The following is a 16,694-nucleotide window of genomic DNA, read 5'->3' as shown; positions in this document are numbered from 1 at the left end:
GGTTGATAGGGGTGGATAGCTTTTGTTACTGGCACGGTAGTTACACCACCATATATATTTTGTATTATTTATCTTTTCATTGTTAATTTTTGAGGTAAATATTTGCATGAAATTATTTTTTACTTGGAAAAGTTCTCATTACACTCGAGGAAGTGCTTTGTGTGTGTGTGTGTGTGTGTGTGTGTGTGTGTTCTAGCTCCTTCCAGACGATTTTTTATTCAGTTTGAGAGGGGGCACAAGTCTTAAAAGATCTACATAATGGAGACCTATCTAACCCCACCATTTCGAAAGTCTCTCCTGGGCTAAATAAAATCGTCTAGGTACTACTACTACTACTACTAATAATAATAATAAATTGCGCCATCTGAATAAATTATTTTCTTGTTGCTTCAGGAGGCTTCGTAGCACTTTCCTCGTTAACGATTTATGTGTGTATTACGTTACCACCCTCATCAGAAGGTTAGTGGGGACAGTATTAACCCCCAGATTCGTATGACAACGGAATAAAATCGTCCAGAGTTGTCGCGACCATGAGAGGGTTATTATTCTTTCGTGTGTTACTTCCATCTTTTAAAACAATTTGCATTAGTAGTATTCAAGAGGATGATAAGGTGCATTGTGGAGGATGGATAGCAGAAGTTGTGCAACGAACTACGTGAAATATTTATGCATTTCGTAACCCTCCTACCTTAGTGATTTATTCTGCCCATTACACCCCAGTATCCTTTTGTATGTTATTCATACTGTGTCGATATTAAAGCAACATAAATAACATACCGGTACTAGAAATTCAAAATAAAATCAAAATAAATAGGTAAGGAAGGAGTGCTACGATCTTCGTTTGGCATTTAGATGGATCCTCAGCACGTCTTCCTTACCAGTTTATATCTGTGTATGACACGCATCAACATTCTTGCATTTTTTTTTTTTTTTATGCAGACTGTGAGACGGTTATAAATTATGAGAAGAAATGCTGTTATTATATCCAAAACAAGTCGCTAAGGAAGAAATACCAGGGAGCGCCCTAAGTCACCTAGAGTATGGTTGCTTGTACTAACCAAGGGGTCGCTAATTAAATTTGTGTAATACACACAGGTAATACCCAGTGGCAAGAGATCGGAGCATCGTCATTACCCCGGCCTACCTGAACTATTTATTTTATGGTTATATGATAAACACGATACACCAAGATGGTTTATTTATTTACAAGACAGACTGAGTAAAACTGCTAAATCTAATTCTCATCCCCGCCCTACTGTTCCAACCTGATGGTAAAATTAGATGTAAAAGTCAAATATGAACTTTCCGTGAGTTTATATGATTAGTTACATTCACCGTGTCAACAGATGGGGTTAACATAATTCGTCACAATAAAGACTTACTTGAGAGAGAGAGAGAGAGAGTTGTTATTCCAACTGAGGAATCAATTAAAACTAACATTTTGCTACGCATATCCATAAGCTGATATATGAAAACAAAGAAATGTAAATGGTTGAAGCAACGCAAAACAGTTGCATTCACCTTAAACCTTTAATTGTGGTTGACGAATAGGTTGATATGAAGCCAATAATGTTCATAACGGTTAGACAGGATTGAAATAAAACTTCAGTTCAGATTCTGAATACGATAGATCTGGAGTAGGCCTACATTACCAGGGGTCCCGGCGAGTGACCAGATCCTGCTTCTACATAATATAGGATTATAATTTACTGTAATAAACACGAAATTTTCTGTGGTCTGTACGATAATACCAATGTCAAAAGTTAACATCCCTGTTTGCCAGGAAGATTTCGGGCGAGAGGCATCGCGTCAGCCTGCCGGAATTGGCAGTTTGGCTGCTCTAATTTTCTAGATGTTTCGTTCATAGTAATTTCTGTAATCCGGATGGGTCCCATTACCCGTAGAATACTTGAAATTATCCCCAACTTAGTAATTTACCCCTAAATGCCTCTCCCCGAACTAATCCGACCCCCTCCCGCAGCGGCGGTTCCCAGTGAGGTCAGAGGGTGTTCGTGCACTGTTTATGAAGCACGATGTGTTATATAATTACAAACAAGCTTGCTAACAACAGTTGAGTGCATTTAGTAGCAACAGTTGAATGCATTTGATTAGACGTTTTTGTGGATGCCTTTCCATTGCGGTTTAGTAAGCAGGTTTGTATTCTTGGTAAAGACCAATAACTGAAATTAGGGAATTTTATACCTAGATTAAAATGTTCGGCAAAAATTACAAAGGATTTAATTTTTACTGGCAGTCAACAAGCGATATTCTTTATCCAGGAGATCCCCCACGGGCATTAAAGGAGAAGGCTGCAACAATAAACTATCGATATGTTTTGCAGTAATATTATTGCCTACGAATCTCCTAGTGCACATAACATTGTTTTAGAGACAAGTATAGGTTACTGGAAATGTCTGTGCTGCTGACTTAATTTTTTTTTAGCTATATATAACAAAATATGTTTGCAAAATACCGAACGGGACGTGCAACAAAGTCAGTAAGAAAATTAGTAGTGTACCCTTTATCTAACCAGCGTTTTCTGTGAGGCTGCCGTGAGAGAGATTTGGCACCGCTGCACATGTGAACCAATCAGCTGGCTTGACTTGAGTATTAATGAAACATTATACTCTAATTTAAATGAGTTATTTTTTCAGACTCAGTCACTAGAACATGATCTGGAACGTGATGGACGTAAGCTTACCAATATTACTAAAAGGAATCACGAGGAAGGAATGACAATAAATAAGATAGTGGTATATGGCTACTTGGCAACTGACTTCTCTTTTCCGAGAGCATTTCTGCAGATGACAGTGAATTTTGGGCTGGGGAGATGGGAGGAGTGCTGTGCCGCCGCGCGTGATTTCCAGTGATTCACTTAAAATTCTTAGTGATTTAGATGGTTGAACCATGTATATAGGATTTCTCCACCGGCAAGTGGTTCTACTGCATACCGTCGTAATCAGCGTTGTGGTATGGGCGTCCGATGATGCTGGAGCCAAAGGTAAGTGTTGTGTTTTTGTTTGCCTTCACAGGGAACAAATGTGTGGACGCACGAGGCCCAAACTTTGTACCCAGAATCGCGAAATAATTTAGTATCACCACACGCTTGGCCTGTTTTCCATTGTTCGTGTGTAGCAGTTAGTCCATGCTTAGTACTTAACAGTGTTGGGCTTGGTTAGAAAGTATGCAACCTATAACAACTTTGAAACATTACTAGCACATAATCCATGAACATCGACCACTAACTTCGATCGGAAAGCAGATACCACGCGGGAATTGCTTCGTTAAAGTCCCAAATGTCAAACGTCATACCGGCACAGTTTGGAACCGAAGGACATTGCGAGAAGTTTGCGATCATGTTGAGTGTGAAGTAGTGCAGTAGTATCAGTGTAGTAGCGAATCATCTTGCAATTTGATAGCAGCAGTGGTGTTCGAATTGATTGTATATTGTGTGTGTGTTTTAACAAGTTTTGAGAATTATAGTTAATCGGTAACTAGAAACATACAGAACGTAAAGTAACGAAAAATTCATCATTCATTATAGTAATAGTATTAGTAGTAGTAATGTGCTGGAGTTAATCAGCCGAGAGACAGGCTAGGTAGTGAATGTTGAATAGAGACCAGTACAAGTAAAAACAGCATTGCACACCTGCACTCTGGTAGCCTAACAGCTGTTGAAGGTAGACTTGCAAGACTCGAGCTAGTGTGTGCGTGTGCGTGCGTGTGCGCTCGCGCGCAAGTTGGGAGGTAGTTGGTAATGCAGTTAGCTCGAGAACAATCTTGTCATTGAGAAACTTCTCTTGGATAGAGAAGGGATCTTTGTAACACGACAGTAGTGGCCCAGCTTTTTTTTTTTTTTTTTTTTTTTTTCATGGGGGTACTGGCAGAAATTGATTTTGAGCCAGATATGGAGTATTAATTGGATTTGCGCCGGCTTGCAATTGTGGCAGCGTGTCAGAGTTGTTACAGTGGTGTATTTTGTTTTTAGTTGCTTTGTGGTGTAGTAAGTTTGTTGTGCTGGGGCAGAGAGCGTGGTGTGTGGGGGAGAACCGTACCGAGTTCTAGATGGAGGGAGGCCAGTTAGGGTTGGGTGTGGTGGGGTGAGTGTACCAAGGTGTAGCGTGTGTAGAGTAACATATTTGGTAGTGGTGAGTGTAGCATGTGTGATAGGCTTGTGTGTGAGGTAGTGATATCAGTAGTATTGCATGTTTGGTAGTGGAAGTGTACAATATGTATCTTGTAGTGTGGTGAGTGTATCTCATGTGGTAGTGGTGTGTCATGTAGTGTAGTGAGTACATGTGGTAATGTTGTGTATATGGCAGGGGTGAGTTTAACTTGTAAGGTAGTGTGGTTGGCGAGCGTGTGTGGTAACGGTGTACTAAGCCGGTATGAGGTAATGTGTCTGGTAGTTTGGTAGTTTAGTATGTGTGTGGTAGGATCGACTTGCTTTTGCCGGCGTGCTGTTGTTATTGTTATTTGCTGCCTCACGCGGTTCACCAACACCGGTTACGTGACTCACCACACCCCTCCCTCCCTCCCTCTTCTCCCTCACCCCGTCTTCCTCCCCACCCCTTTTCCCTTCCTTCCTTCTCTCCTGACACCTGGTTCTCTTCACGCCACCTGGAGAGAGAGAGAGAGAGAGAGAGAGAGAGAGAGAGAGAGAGAGAGTTGTGTACATACAGTAAGAGTGGGAGGTGGGGGAAGGAGTGCATAAGAATGGACAGAGAGGGTAAGGTGGGGATCGGGGGAAGGAAGTGCGTGCGCAAGAATGGAGAGGGAGGCGACGTGTGTGTGAGAGAGAGAGAGAGAGAGAGGGGTAAAGATTGAGTGTAAGAATGGAGAGAGATGGTAGGGTGAAGTGAGGGAGTGAGAAGAAATTAGGTGTAGCCTGTGAAGTGGGTGCGCAAGAATGGAGGATGGAGTAGCGACGTGTAAGAATGGAGAGAGAATGTGGGGTTGAGGGTGAAGGTGAGCAAGGGAATAAAGACGTGTGTGTGTGTGTGTGTGTGTGTGTGTGTGTGTGTGTGATATTTACACGCCACAGAAATAAACACTAATCGGGTTATTCTATTAAACTTTTAAAAAACCGTCCCAGACTTTTATATACGCCTAAGCCCTTTGTCCTCAGCAATTTAAAACGAGCCACAGTATAAAGAAAGTTAACTGTGCGAGAATTAAAGTATTGGGGCTGGTAACCTAGAAGGGAATAAAAATGGTTGCGATTTTAACTTCATTGCGATGACGAGTTTTGAAGTCGTTTTCGATTGCCAAACGGTTTTATTCACTTACGAGTCTTTGAAATTGAGAGGTTAGAAATAATCGTAAGGTTATTATTATTATTATTATTATTATTAGCCTATTAGTATTTCAAGATGAGAGGTCTACCTTGAGTTGAATTAAATCGCGCGGAGGCAGTATGGATACCTTACCAAACGACGTCATTGGACCGAAGGGGCTAACCATTCACTACGATAGGATGCCGAAACTGAGTAAAGTGGTCTGACGATAGTAATAAGGTGATATGCTGTACTTATTATTAATAAGGTTGATGTGGTGTGTAGTTGCGAGAGGTAACGAATATATATTAAACCCTTTACTACGAGGGGTTACACCAAGGATGACAAGCTTGACGGTTACATGAATTTAATAAGTATATAATCGTAGTGAAGAAACTTCGAGTGAGAGATGCGTTGGTGTGAAGGTATACGAGGAAAAGATTAGTGATGATAACAAGAAGGCCACTGAGGGTATGAGATGAATATGTTAGTATGTGATAGTGGATGTGTGATACCTCCTGAGTACCAGTACCGGTATGTGATGGTGGATGTGTGATGTTGTAGTGAGTGTGTGAGGGTTGGATATGTGATGCCGTAATGGGTGTGTGAGGGTGGATATTTGATGGCGTAGTGAGTGTATGAGGGTGGGTATGTGATGCCATAGTGGGTGTGTGAGGGTGGATATGTGATGGCGTAGTGTGTGAGGGTGGATAAGTGATGCCATAGTGAGGGTGGATATGTGATGCCGTAGTGAGTGTGAGGGTGGATATTTTTTTTTTTTAATGCAAGGAAGAAGGAACCAATGGCCATGAGCCCGCATGATGGGAGGGTATGTGATGCTGTAATGAGTGTATGAGTGGATATGTGATGGTGAATGTATGATGCTGTAGTGCGTGTGTTAGTGGATATGTGATGCCGTAATGAGTGTATGAGTGGATATGTGATGGTGAATGTATGATGCCGTAGTGCGTGTGTGAGTGGATATGTGATGCCGTAATGAGTGTATGAGTGGATATGTGATGGTGAATGTATGATGCCGTAGTGCGTGTGTGAGTGGATATGTGATGCCGTAGTGAGTGTATGAGTGGATATGTGATGGTGGATGTATGCTGCCGTTGTGCGTGTGAGTGGATTTGTGATGCTGTAGTGCGTGTGTGAGTGAATGTGTGATGCTGTAGTAGTGTAGTATGTGATGGTGACGTATGATTTCGTAGTGAGTGTGAGGATGGATATGTGTAGGGTTGCCATATCTGACCTGTCAAAAATACCGGACGCTGCGCTGAAACCCATGCTACCCCCGCCCCCCAACACACACTTTGGGCCTTTGGCGTTATGAAACCTTGAGATATATATATATATATATATATATATATATATATATATATATATATATATATATATATATATTCCCATTAGCCGTTTGAGTGTCCACTGCAGGACCGGCCTATCCCGACCAAGTGGAGACGATACAGCCAATGTATCTCTACGAAGTGGCTTACTGTAGGCTGTCTGGTAGAGATTGTATGTAGGGTGACAAGTACTTGTAAGTGTAATTGTATTGTTGGAGTGGCTTTGGATGTGTGTGTCGTCTGTGAACCAAGTATAATCGGCCGCACAAGCCGACTGGGTGCAAGCATACTTTATATCATGCAACACTGGTTCAACCACAGCATCCTTTATTTCCGCCAATGCAGTACGTGGCCAGAAGAACGCTCCCAAAGTTTATTACCCTGGCGGGGCGCGAACCCTCTTTCTTCAGTGTACGAAAACAAGTACAGAATTGGCTAGATTATGACTGAAAAATGCTAAAGCGCCTTAGATGCAGGATAATAAGAATAACAAATGCTACAGTGTAAAAATGAAAACTAAGCCAATAATTGTGTGCAATTACCATGTATTTTATGGCTATAACAGCACTATGGGAGGAATAGGCCTAAAAAAAAAAAAAAAAGCTCGTGGCTGAAGTTGCAGGGAAAGGCAGGACATTTTAGCCAGCTGCTAGCACTAAACCAGCCAAGTTGGCAACACTTAACAGCTGACGAAAACAACGAAGGCCTCTCTCTCTCTCTCTCTCTCTCTCTCTCTCGTCATTAGAGCGTAATGGTATATTAAATTTTTAGAGAAAAAGTGATGGAAACTGAAATTCCGGACTTAGTGGAGAATTTTTAGAATTCCTCCCGGACGAAGATTTTGACACGTAAATGCAGGCCTGTCCGGGAAAATCCGGACGTATGGCAACCCTAGATATGTGATGATGGATTCATGATGCCGTAGTATCTAGTGGTGCATGTGATGTCATAGTGTGTGACGATGGATATGTGATGCTATAGTGAGTGTGAGTGGGCATGTGATGATGGATGTGTGATGCCGTAGTGAGTTTGAGAGTGGAAATGTGATGATGGATTTGTGATACCGTAGTGAGTGTGTGAGGATGAATATGAGAGGATTTGGGGTGAAGGTGAATGTGAAGGTGATGTTAACGCCAGAAGATACACGGCAATTCAGTTTAGGGAAGACCCATAATAGTGAAAGAGGTAAATTACGATGAGCTGATATGGCTCTGTGGGCATTATGATGGTGGTGGTGGTGGTGTGTGTGTGTGTGTGTGTGTGTGTGTGTGTGTGTGTGTGTGTGTGTGTGTGTGGATAGGAGGAAGTGGTTGGTGACAAATCCATTCGCTACGATGTCTCCTGTAAGCTGATTAGAAGTGCTGTATACTGAAAAGAAACATAAAATATTGGGATAATTGTTGCTCAAGCGACATAAGGAAGAGATGTGGGTGGGTGTGGGTGTGCGTGGGTGAGGACATGGACGGGCCTTGAACCAAGGGGACGGGTCCACCTGCCGTATAGGGAAATAGGGAAAGGACTGACATGGGTGGAGGTGGACGTGAGGGTAGTTGGAACCATATCACACCATCTAGCCTAGTCTGCCCTGTCCTAACCCACCCCGGTTCAGTCGTTGGGGGCTGTATTTTAATCATGGTACATTTTTATTTTGTTTTTACTTGTAAGCATGCATACACTTCACGTACATCTTTATTTTGTTTTTGCTCGTAAGCATGCATATACTTCACGCATCTCTCTCTCTCTCTCTCTCTCCGATATGTGTGTGTGTGTGTGTGTGTGTGTGTGTGTGGATTGAAAATGCTGTTGCATCAACTCTCGTGCCTTTTGCAGTGTGCTGAGTTTATTATGTTATTTACACACACATGCCTACATACGGTACGGTACATGCTTCACGTACCCTAGGCCTACATGATTGCATAATTTACGTACGTGTGGATAATTTCTGTAATAATTTCGTATTCAAATTCTCTCTCTCTCTCTCTCTCTCCTTTCATTATAGCAATCCCACTTCATTTTCGTAAGTTTTTTCACAATTTTTTGAATTGCTGTGTTCTGGAAACTCGAATATTTACTTTTTTTCTTCACTGTTACCGGGAATTGTTATCGGTTGGATATCGGGTTATTCTTTTTCCTCCTGATGTTGGTTAATTAGTTTTCCTAGGTGCATATGTTCCGTATATTAACCCATTCAGCCTGTGAATTTGTTATATACAAGTTGGCCCGGAAGAAGCTCTCTGCCAGAAACTGTCCTTTCGGTATGATGTGTTGCGGGGACGGTTCAGTCTGCTGGTGTGGGTGGATGTAAAAGTGGGAGTAGGAAATGGATACATGATGTTGGATAATGCCTGACATGAGCCGTCCCAGCATGACACGAGAAATTCCCGGCGAGTGAAAATTAGCGTTTTATATATGTAGACCACCCTGCGTATTTTTTTTTTTTTTTTTTACTTTCTCCCGGCGATTTAACTTGCACTTCGGTGACTTATTTTTCATACCGGTACTTTTAAAAAGCTTTATGCCGGTCCAGTTGAAATGGAGGCGTTCTCTAGTGCAGGGGTTGGTGCAGGGTATCGGTATGGTGCTGGAGAGGGGCGCCTTCATGTGGTGGCACCGATGACTGGGCAGTGGAGCATCCTAATTATTCTAACGTCTCCTCAGTATTCCTACCTATCCCCGAAAAGGAGGATGTTGGACTGAAGAAGAAGGGTAGCTTTTTCCTGCAGTCTGCCCTAGTTTACATTCGATGAGCTTGGGGTTGTGCCTACTGCTGCTACTGCTACTACGACTACTATACTACACGGTGCTAATATAACAATAACAACAACTACTGCATACTACTACTACTGCTGCTATGGACGATGCAGCGAATCCCGCTAGTTCGAAAAGTTTCTCAAGCTGAGTAAAATCGTATGGAGATACTGAAAGAAGAATGTGTCTTCAGAGTAAGGGGGTTACATAAAAGCATCTTTTCATGTTGAAGGGGTCAGTGAAGGCTATATCTACTGTAACCATTGCAGTTCGAAAAGTAACGTGTGCTGAATAAAGCTTTCAGGAGGCAGCAAGAGAAAAAGATATTGGAGGAAGAGGGACCGATTCACCACGATGACAGTTTTCTTACAGGTACTTTGTTCTTGTATTTTGTGAACGATTTTATTCAGCTTAGAAATTTTTCGAGCTGGAGGGGTTAATTAGCAGTAATCAACCCTTTCACAAGGGTGTATATATATATATATATATATATATATATTTATATATATATATATATATATATATATATATATATTCTGTGGTAGAGTGTGTGTTTCGTACACGGGTGGACCAGGGTTCGCGCCCCGCCAGGGTAATAAACTTTGGGAGTGTTCACCCGGCCACGTACTGCATTGGCGGACACAAGGGGTGCTGTGGTTGAACCAGTGTCGCTTACTGTAAAGTATGCTTGCACCCAGTCGGCTTGCGCGGGCCGATTACACTTGGTTCACAGACTACACACACATCCAAAGCCACTCCAACACTACAGTTACACTTTACAAGCACTTCTCACCCTACATATAATCTCTACCAGACAGCCTAAGCCACTTCGTAGAGATATATTGGCTGTATCGTCCCGACTTCGGTCGGGATAGGCCGGTCCTGCAGTGGATACGCAAACGGCTGATGATATATATATATATATATATATATATATATATATATATATATATATATATATATACACACCGGTATATATACTTCAGAATTTAATAAAACCGTCCGTACATAACAATAAATAAATAAATTAATTAAAAAGATACCTGTCACCCCAGTGTTTGGCTTAATATTTGCTCTTTTCATATCGGCATTTTGACTAGGTTTGGCGAAGCGTTCAGAGTATTTCGCGGTATTTATTATTTTGGACGTGCTGTTATTTTTGACTTGGGTTTTATGCGTTGCTTCGTCATGCATATTAACGATCTTGTTAGGGCCGGGGGGCAGTGATTGGAAATGCAGGTGTAGGGAGAAATATTAATTAAGATGCCTTTTGCCTTTGTTGCCAGTCCCACTCATGAAGGGAGAGAAGATTGAGGGATGAGGAGAAAGAAAGATGGTATATGTTTGATCATACACTAACTCCTACACCCCAGAGGTCGTTAATTTTTATTCATGCTGATTCAATACAGTTTTTATCATCTTTGGAGACCAGCCTAGTCATACTTTGAAAGAGGTCAACGCCTTCAGTCCACTTACTTATTTTTTTGCTTTCTTCTTGCTGCCTCCAGACGAATTTGTTCACCTTGGAAGAGAGTTTTCTAATTGAAAGGATTAGATGAAACCTTCAGTACAGTAACCACTTCACTGGCAGGGTGTTCAAAGACGAATAAAGTCGCCTGGTAGCAAGAATAATAAACTAAAAAATAAAAAGTTATCATAGCGAAGGAAGTAATGTAGACTATAATCTAACCCCTTCAGTTCGAAAAGTTTATATTAAAGTAATGTAGTCATCAGGTTGTTGCGGGAATAAAATTTAATGTACCGGTACATTAGATGCAGGGGATTAAAAAAGCAAAGTCGAGGTAACGTAGATTAAAAAAGGGGGGGGGGGAGTGGTGTTGGATAGGCTCGAAAAGATGATTATGTGATTGATCTAAAAATGGCCAGGGCATAGAGGGAGGAATGTTAATTGAGATGCCATTTGCCTTTGTAGTGACATTCTCAGTCGTGCAGGCAGTGTGAGAGAGACTGAGGGGAGGGCAGAAAAGTTAATTTATGACTAATCTTAATTTTCATGTTCGTGTGACTCACTCAATTGAATAAAATCGTCTGGTGTATGCTGGATTAAAATGGTGGAGTTGTTGTGACCATGAGAGGGTTAATTATGAGCGAGCGTTAACACACTGGCACATCTGACACTTACTTTCATCGGAATAATATTGTCTTGGCCTAGCGAGAATAAAATACGAGAGAAGTCAACATCAGAGTTAATGGTGACAGTTTTAGCACCCAGACTTCTGTTCTTCAACCAGCTGAATAAACTCGTGTTGCGTTAACTAGTACAGAGCACTAGGGTTGTCCCGACCATGAGAATGTTAATGGTGACCCCATTATCACTCTCAGGCTCGAGTGGGTCATTCTTATCTAAAAATCGTGTGGTGTTGGCTGGAATAGAATGCTATGGTTGTCCTGACAGTGAGTATTAATATTGTGCCTTTGTTGCCATTCGCTGTTGTGCTGAGTGGGAAGAACGGGAGGGTTAGGGTAAAATAGTTTACCATTGATCTAACACTCATGGTTAGGACAGCACGAGTATTTTATTCCAGTTAACGACAGACTTGCTGTGGTGTGGTGTGGTTGGATGATTTTGCAAGGCGTGGAATGGTGTAGGAACGTGATTTTGTGTGGCGTGGTGAGAGGCAGATTTTGTAAGGTGTGGTTTCACTGAAGTTGTTGATGTAGCCTATACAGGCGCGAAACACCCCACGTTCAGAAGTACCGGTAGGTAGTAAGGAACGACGGCCAGAACCACGATCCACTCGTGAAGTGAACCCCTTTTTGCGATGCTCACGCATCTAAAAATGGTGTGCCAGGATTTTAAAAAATGTAAGCGATTTGTTAAATAAAGGAAAATGATGTTGCCTAAATAGGCTACGGATGTGATCTACCGTAGAAGGTAATGCAGTTGCGGTGAAGTAGATGGATTATTAAAAAAAAAAAAAAATGATGTACCGGTTTGGTAGATGTCAAGCTAATGTGAGTGGCCTGATTAGAAGGAAGTTGGTGTAGATGCGGAAATTATTTGTGATCAGCCTTTTTAAATAATGTAGATACGTTGGTTGGTTGTCTGATCTAGGAATCAGTTTATGGAGATAGACAAGGTACGGCAGCCACGGTAATTCTTGATTGATAAAAGAGTGGGATACGATTGGAGGATAGATAACTTATGGTTGATGTGTTTTTTCCATTATATAATAGCTGCCTTTGACCCTGGGCATATTTTTGACAGCCCATTTCGTGAAGCCCGGCATTCTTACTTGTCACACATGTTCACGTCACCACCTCGGCACAAATACCCACCATACGTGTCAAGTGGGGTTGGTGGAGGATTAGTGCCCCTCCCTGCAAAACAATTAACTCTAAGCCGTTGGCCACCCCGTTTGGGATACATGGCGTCTGGCAATGAATGAAAAAAACTTATGTTAAGGAATACATGCTGTAGGGCTGTCATTCTTGATTGGTGCAGTGGTTTCCAAAATACATATATATACCCCCCCTACAGTGTTTTTGCAGCCCTGTTTCCTGTTATGTATTAACCCCTTCATTCCAATGCTTTTTAATGCTACATGACAGTTTTATTTGGCAGATGTGTCTTTTGATGAAGAACTTAGTAAACATTATTTAACTCTTCCAGAATTTTAAAAAAAATTATCTTTCGGTGAGTAAAATCGTGTGGAGATAGCAAAAAAAAAAAAAAAAAGGCTGAGTTTAGGCCGTCTCCTCACCGGTTAGCTACTTTTCTTCTTGAAGTCACTGTGATTTGCAGTAAGTCGTTACCTTCATTTTCCCGACTTTTTCTCTCGTGCCCACTAAAACTGGGGTGAAGTAAGATCCAGAAAATTAGGAAAGTGAAAGTATGAGCATGAATGAAATGGGCCAGACAGATCATTTGCGCTTCATCCAGAACCATGGAATCCTGGCTTCACCATAAAAGCCTAACCAACAGCATTATTTTATTGTAGCTATTGGTATTTCTGTTTACATGCGCTTTGTACGATTATATACCTGCCAGGCTGTCAGTTCGTCGAGTATTAAGTTAAAAAGGGATGCCAAACCCATGCCCTGTGCCCCAACGTATAATTCACTCAGCTAACCCCATCCCCTGTTAGTTCCCCGGCACCATCAACGTTCGTACATCGCTTCCTGACACACTTATTTGCCAGGCATTGAACTGAGACAGATGAGGTGGATTTAGTGTAAGTACGCATAGTTCATAGGGTCCACTTTTGAGTGACTGCAAATTTCGTAACTTCTCTTCCACAGCGAATAGCTATTCTGCACATTACCGTACAAATTAACCTCTTGTATGTCGCCAGTACAAGCTATGTGGATACTAAAATATAAATAAATAAAATAAAACAGAACATCAGATGTACCGGTAGTAGATACAATAACTCGCTAACAAAAAGTGCTACGAAGCAGAACACCGTCCATACTTAGCCTAGAGTACCGTATATACCCATTTGCAGACGTTGCACAGGCACATAGAAGACTCAGGCAGGCAAAACCCAGGTAGGAAAGAGATATGGGAAGGTGAGAAAATCAGAGAGACCATTGGAGGGGTTAATGCGGAAATAAAGATGTCATATGCAAAGGCAATCCACGCTTGATTTCTGGCAATTATTCGTAGAGCTGGTGCGGGGTGTCATCACTCATTTGAGAGAGAGAGAGAGGGTGTGTGTGTGTGTGTGTGTGTGTGTGTGTGTGTGTGTGTGTGTGAGAGTGATCGGGAGGTGCATCCCGATAATGTCCCCAGCAATAAATCATGGTGTGCGGGTCATCACCTGAGTCGTTAGGCTTACCTGGCGACTAACGAGGCTCACACACACACACACACACACACACACACACACACACACACACACACACACACACACACACACACACACACACACACACACACACACAGAATTGCCACCTCCCCAGCCGTCCCTACCCCAGGTATGCTTCAGGAGAAATGGAGCGAAAAGTTTGAAGTGTACATACCAGAGTGTGACATTCATGATGATGTTAGGCTGACCCTTTGACCCCAGAACGTCTCCCCTGACCTGAATAAAAGCGTGTGACATTAACCAGCACCAGATAATATTAACACACACACACACACACACACACACACACACACACACACACACACACACCTGGGCAAAGAGGGTGAAGCATAATAACAGTGTGCAAACTATGCTGTCAGTTGTGTCCTAACGTGACTGCCTGGGTGGGTCTTACCTAAATGAATACCGTACCGGGATATTATATATATAAGGGTAAAACTAGTGCCAGCAGGTTAATTGCTCTCTAAGTGCGAATTACACTTTAATATATCGTCCATAAAGTGAGTCGGGAATAGTTTTTGCCCAGATATTTATTATTATTATTCATATTTATGCCCTTTTATATTACTACGACTGTGGACGTGAATTGCTCTTATTTTTTGTGCCCGTTCCTACAGTGGTGCGTCTGCATAATTATATTGGCTGTGGTACTGCATTGGGCCTTGTTTTTGTCAAATATAGACTTTTTTTTTTTTTTTTTTTTTTTTTGGTTCCTCTTCTTTACCAGTTGTGTAAGTAATGTAGGCTGATATTAAAAAGAAATAGCCAACCACCTGTAGCCTGTGCAATTAAGGTGCACGTTAATATGCACTCTTTAACTACATTCAATAATTTTGTGGTAGTAATAATGAAATTAGAAAAAAATGCAGATTCAGTGATACCGGTATTAGACATGGTAATAACAAAAATAAACAAAAGCAAGCACGTCATCGTACTGAAGGGCTGCTGTTGGAAATAAGTGTATTGAGTATCATCGTAAAACGAGGTCACGATGATTATGTTTTGAGTGATACTAGATTGACGTGATTGATGTATACATTCGGAAGAGATGATTGGTGTGAATGACGTTTAAATACGGAAGTGATGATGGCGTGATTGATGCTTAAATACGGAAGTGGTGATTGGCGTGATTGATGTTTAAATACCGAAGTGATGATTGGCGTGATTGATGTATACATTCGGAAGAGATGATTGGCGTGATTGATGTTTAAATACGGAAGTGATGATTGGCGTGATTGATGTTTAAACACGGAAGTGATGATTGGCGTGATTGATGTTTAAACACGGAAGTGATGATTGGCGTGATTGATGTTTAAATACGGAAGTGATGATTAGCGTGATTGATGTTTGAATACGGAAGTGATGATTGGCGTGATTGATGTTCAAATACGCAAGTGATGATTGGCGTGAATGATGTTGAAATACGGAAGCGATGATGTTTTTGCTGATGTTAAAATAGCTTGAAACATGTTAAAATACGGAAGTGGTTTGGTGTTATGTTTCTCGACGTAAAATGGAGAATAATGTATACGGTAGGTTAGTTGCTGGCACAGGTAGAATGTAATGTTAAAGGTTATATAGTCCCCCCATAGCCTACTGTTGTTATCTCTCTCTCTCTCTTTCTCAACTGGAAGGTTATGAAGAACCCTGGCCTCTCAGTTTTACGACCCTGACTCCTGCCAAAACATAACCTGGATAACATTCTACGCACTCCTATTCTCCCGAGAGAGAGAGAGAGAGAGAGAGAGAGAGAGAGAGAGAGAGAGTAATGGTTGCTGTAAGGTATGGTATTCTTTGATGTTCGTTTTAGCTCCTTTTTTTTCGCTTCTTGGGTGTAACATTTTTTTCGTCAGTTTTTTTTTAGCCTATTTTTTGCCAGCACTTGAGTTTTATTGTTGTTATTGTTCCTTCAGCTATTGTTCCCATTAAGGTTCACAGTTATCGGTAACATCATAGTGCTCATCAGGCTTATTTTTTGTATTGTTACTTAGGGATTTCTGTAGCTTAATGTGTAGCCTATGTAACCACTTCGAGATTTACAAAATATTATCTTTAGGTATTTTGCAAAGGATTATCGTATATATTAGTTCTGATTCCTTTGTGTCTAATTCCTTAAACACTCGTAGGCTTCATTCTTTCGTTATAGCCCAATACTTTTTTTTTTTTTTTTACACTGACCACATGGGGTTTAATTCTCTGCTCTTAAGTGGGATAATTTAGGGCGTGGTTTTATTGATCGCGGTGCTCTGAGGGTGCTGGCTGGTCTTGTGTGTTACGACGTTTTATGGTCTGCTTAGTTGCTTTTAAGTTAGAGACTTGTTAAGCGCTCTCTGTTCTTGCAAGCAGTATTGTAGTTTTTTTTTTTTTTTAGGCTTTGATGTGTGTAAAGTGTGTGTGTGTGTGTGTGTGTGTGTGTGTGTGTGTGTGTGTGTGTGTGTGTGTGTGTGTGTGTGGTTTTAGGCGGTTGTAAGATGCTTTTAGTTTTTTTT

At 41.4% G+C, this 16,694-nt stretch overlaps 1 protein-coding gene across 1 annotated transcript in view; it reads left to right on the top strand.

Moving 5' to 3' along the window:
• The first annotated feature begins 2,832 nt into the window (after nt 1–2,832).
• LOC145399654 (uncharacterized) overlaps nt 2,833–16,694 on the top strand; it is a 555,258-nt gene continuing 541,396 nt past the window's right edge. Inside the window, exon 1 of the mRNA XM_080272195.1 lies at nt 2,833–3,001. Coding sequence (XP_080128321.1) covers nt 2,908–3,001 — 94 coding nt within the window. The 5' untranslated portion in view covers nt 2,833–2,907. The remainder of the gene's footprint in view (nt 3,002–16,694) is intronic.

The sequence above is a fragment of the Coenobita brevimanus genome, chromosome 50, assembly GCF_032717465.1.
Source record: "Coenobita brevimanus isolate Jiangsu-jjx chromosome 50, ASM3271746v2, whole genome shotgun sequence".
Classification (NCBI taxonomy): domain Eukaryota; kingdom Metazoa; phylum Arthropoda; class Malacostraca; order Decapoda; family Coenobitidae; genus Coenobita; species Coenobita brevimanus.
This window is presented reverse-complemented; position numbering and strand designations above follow the sequence as displayed.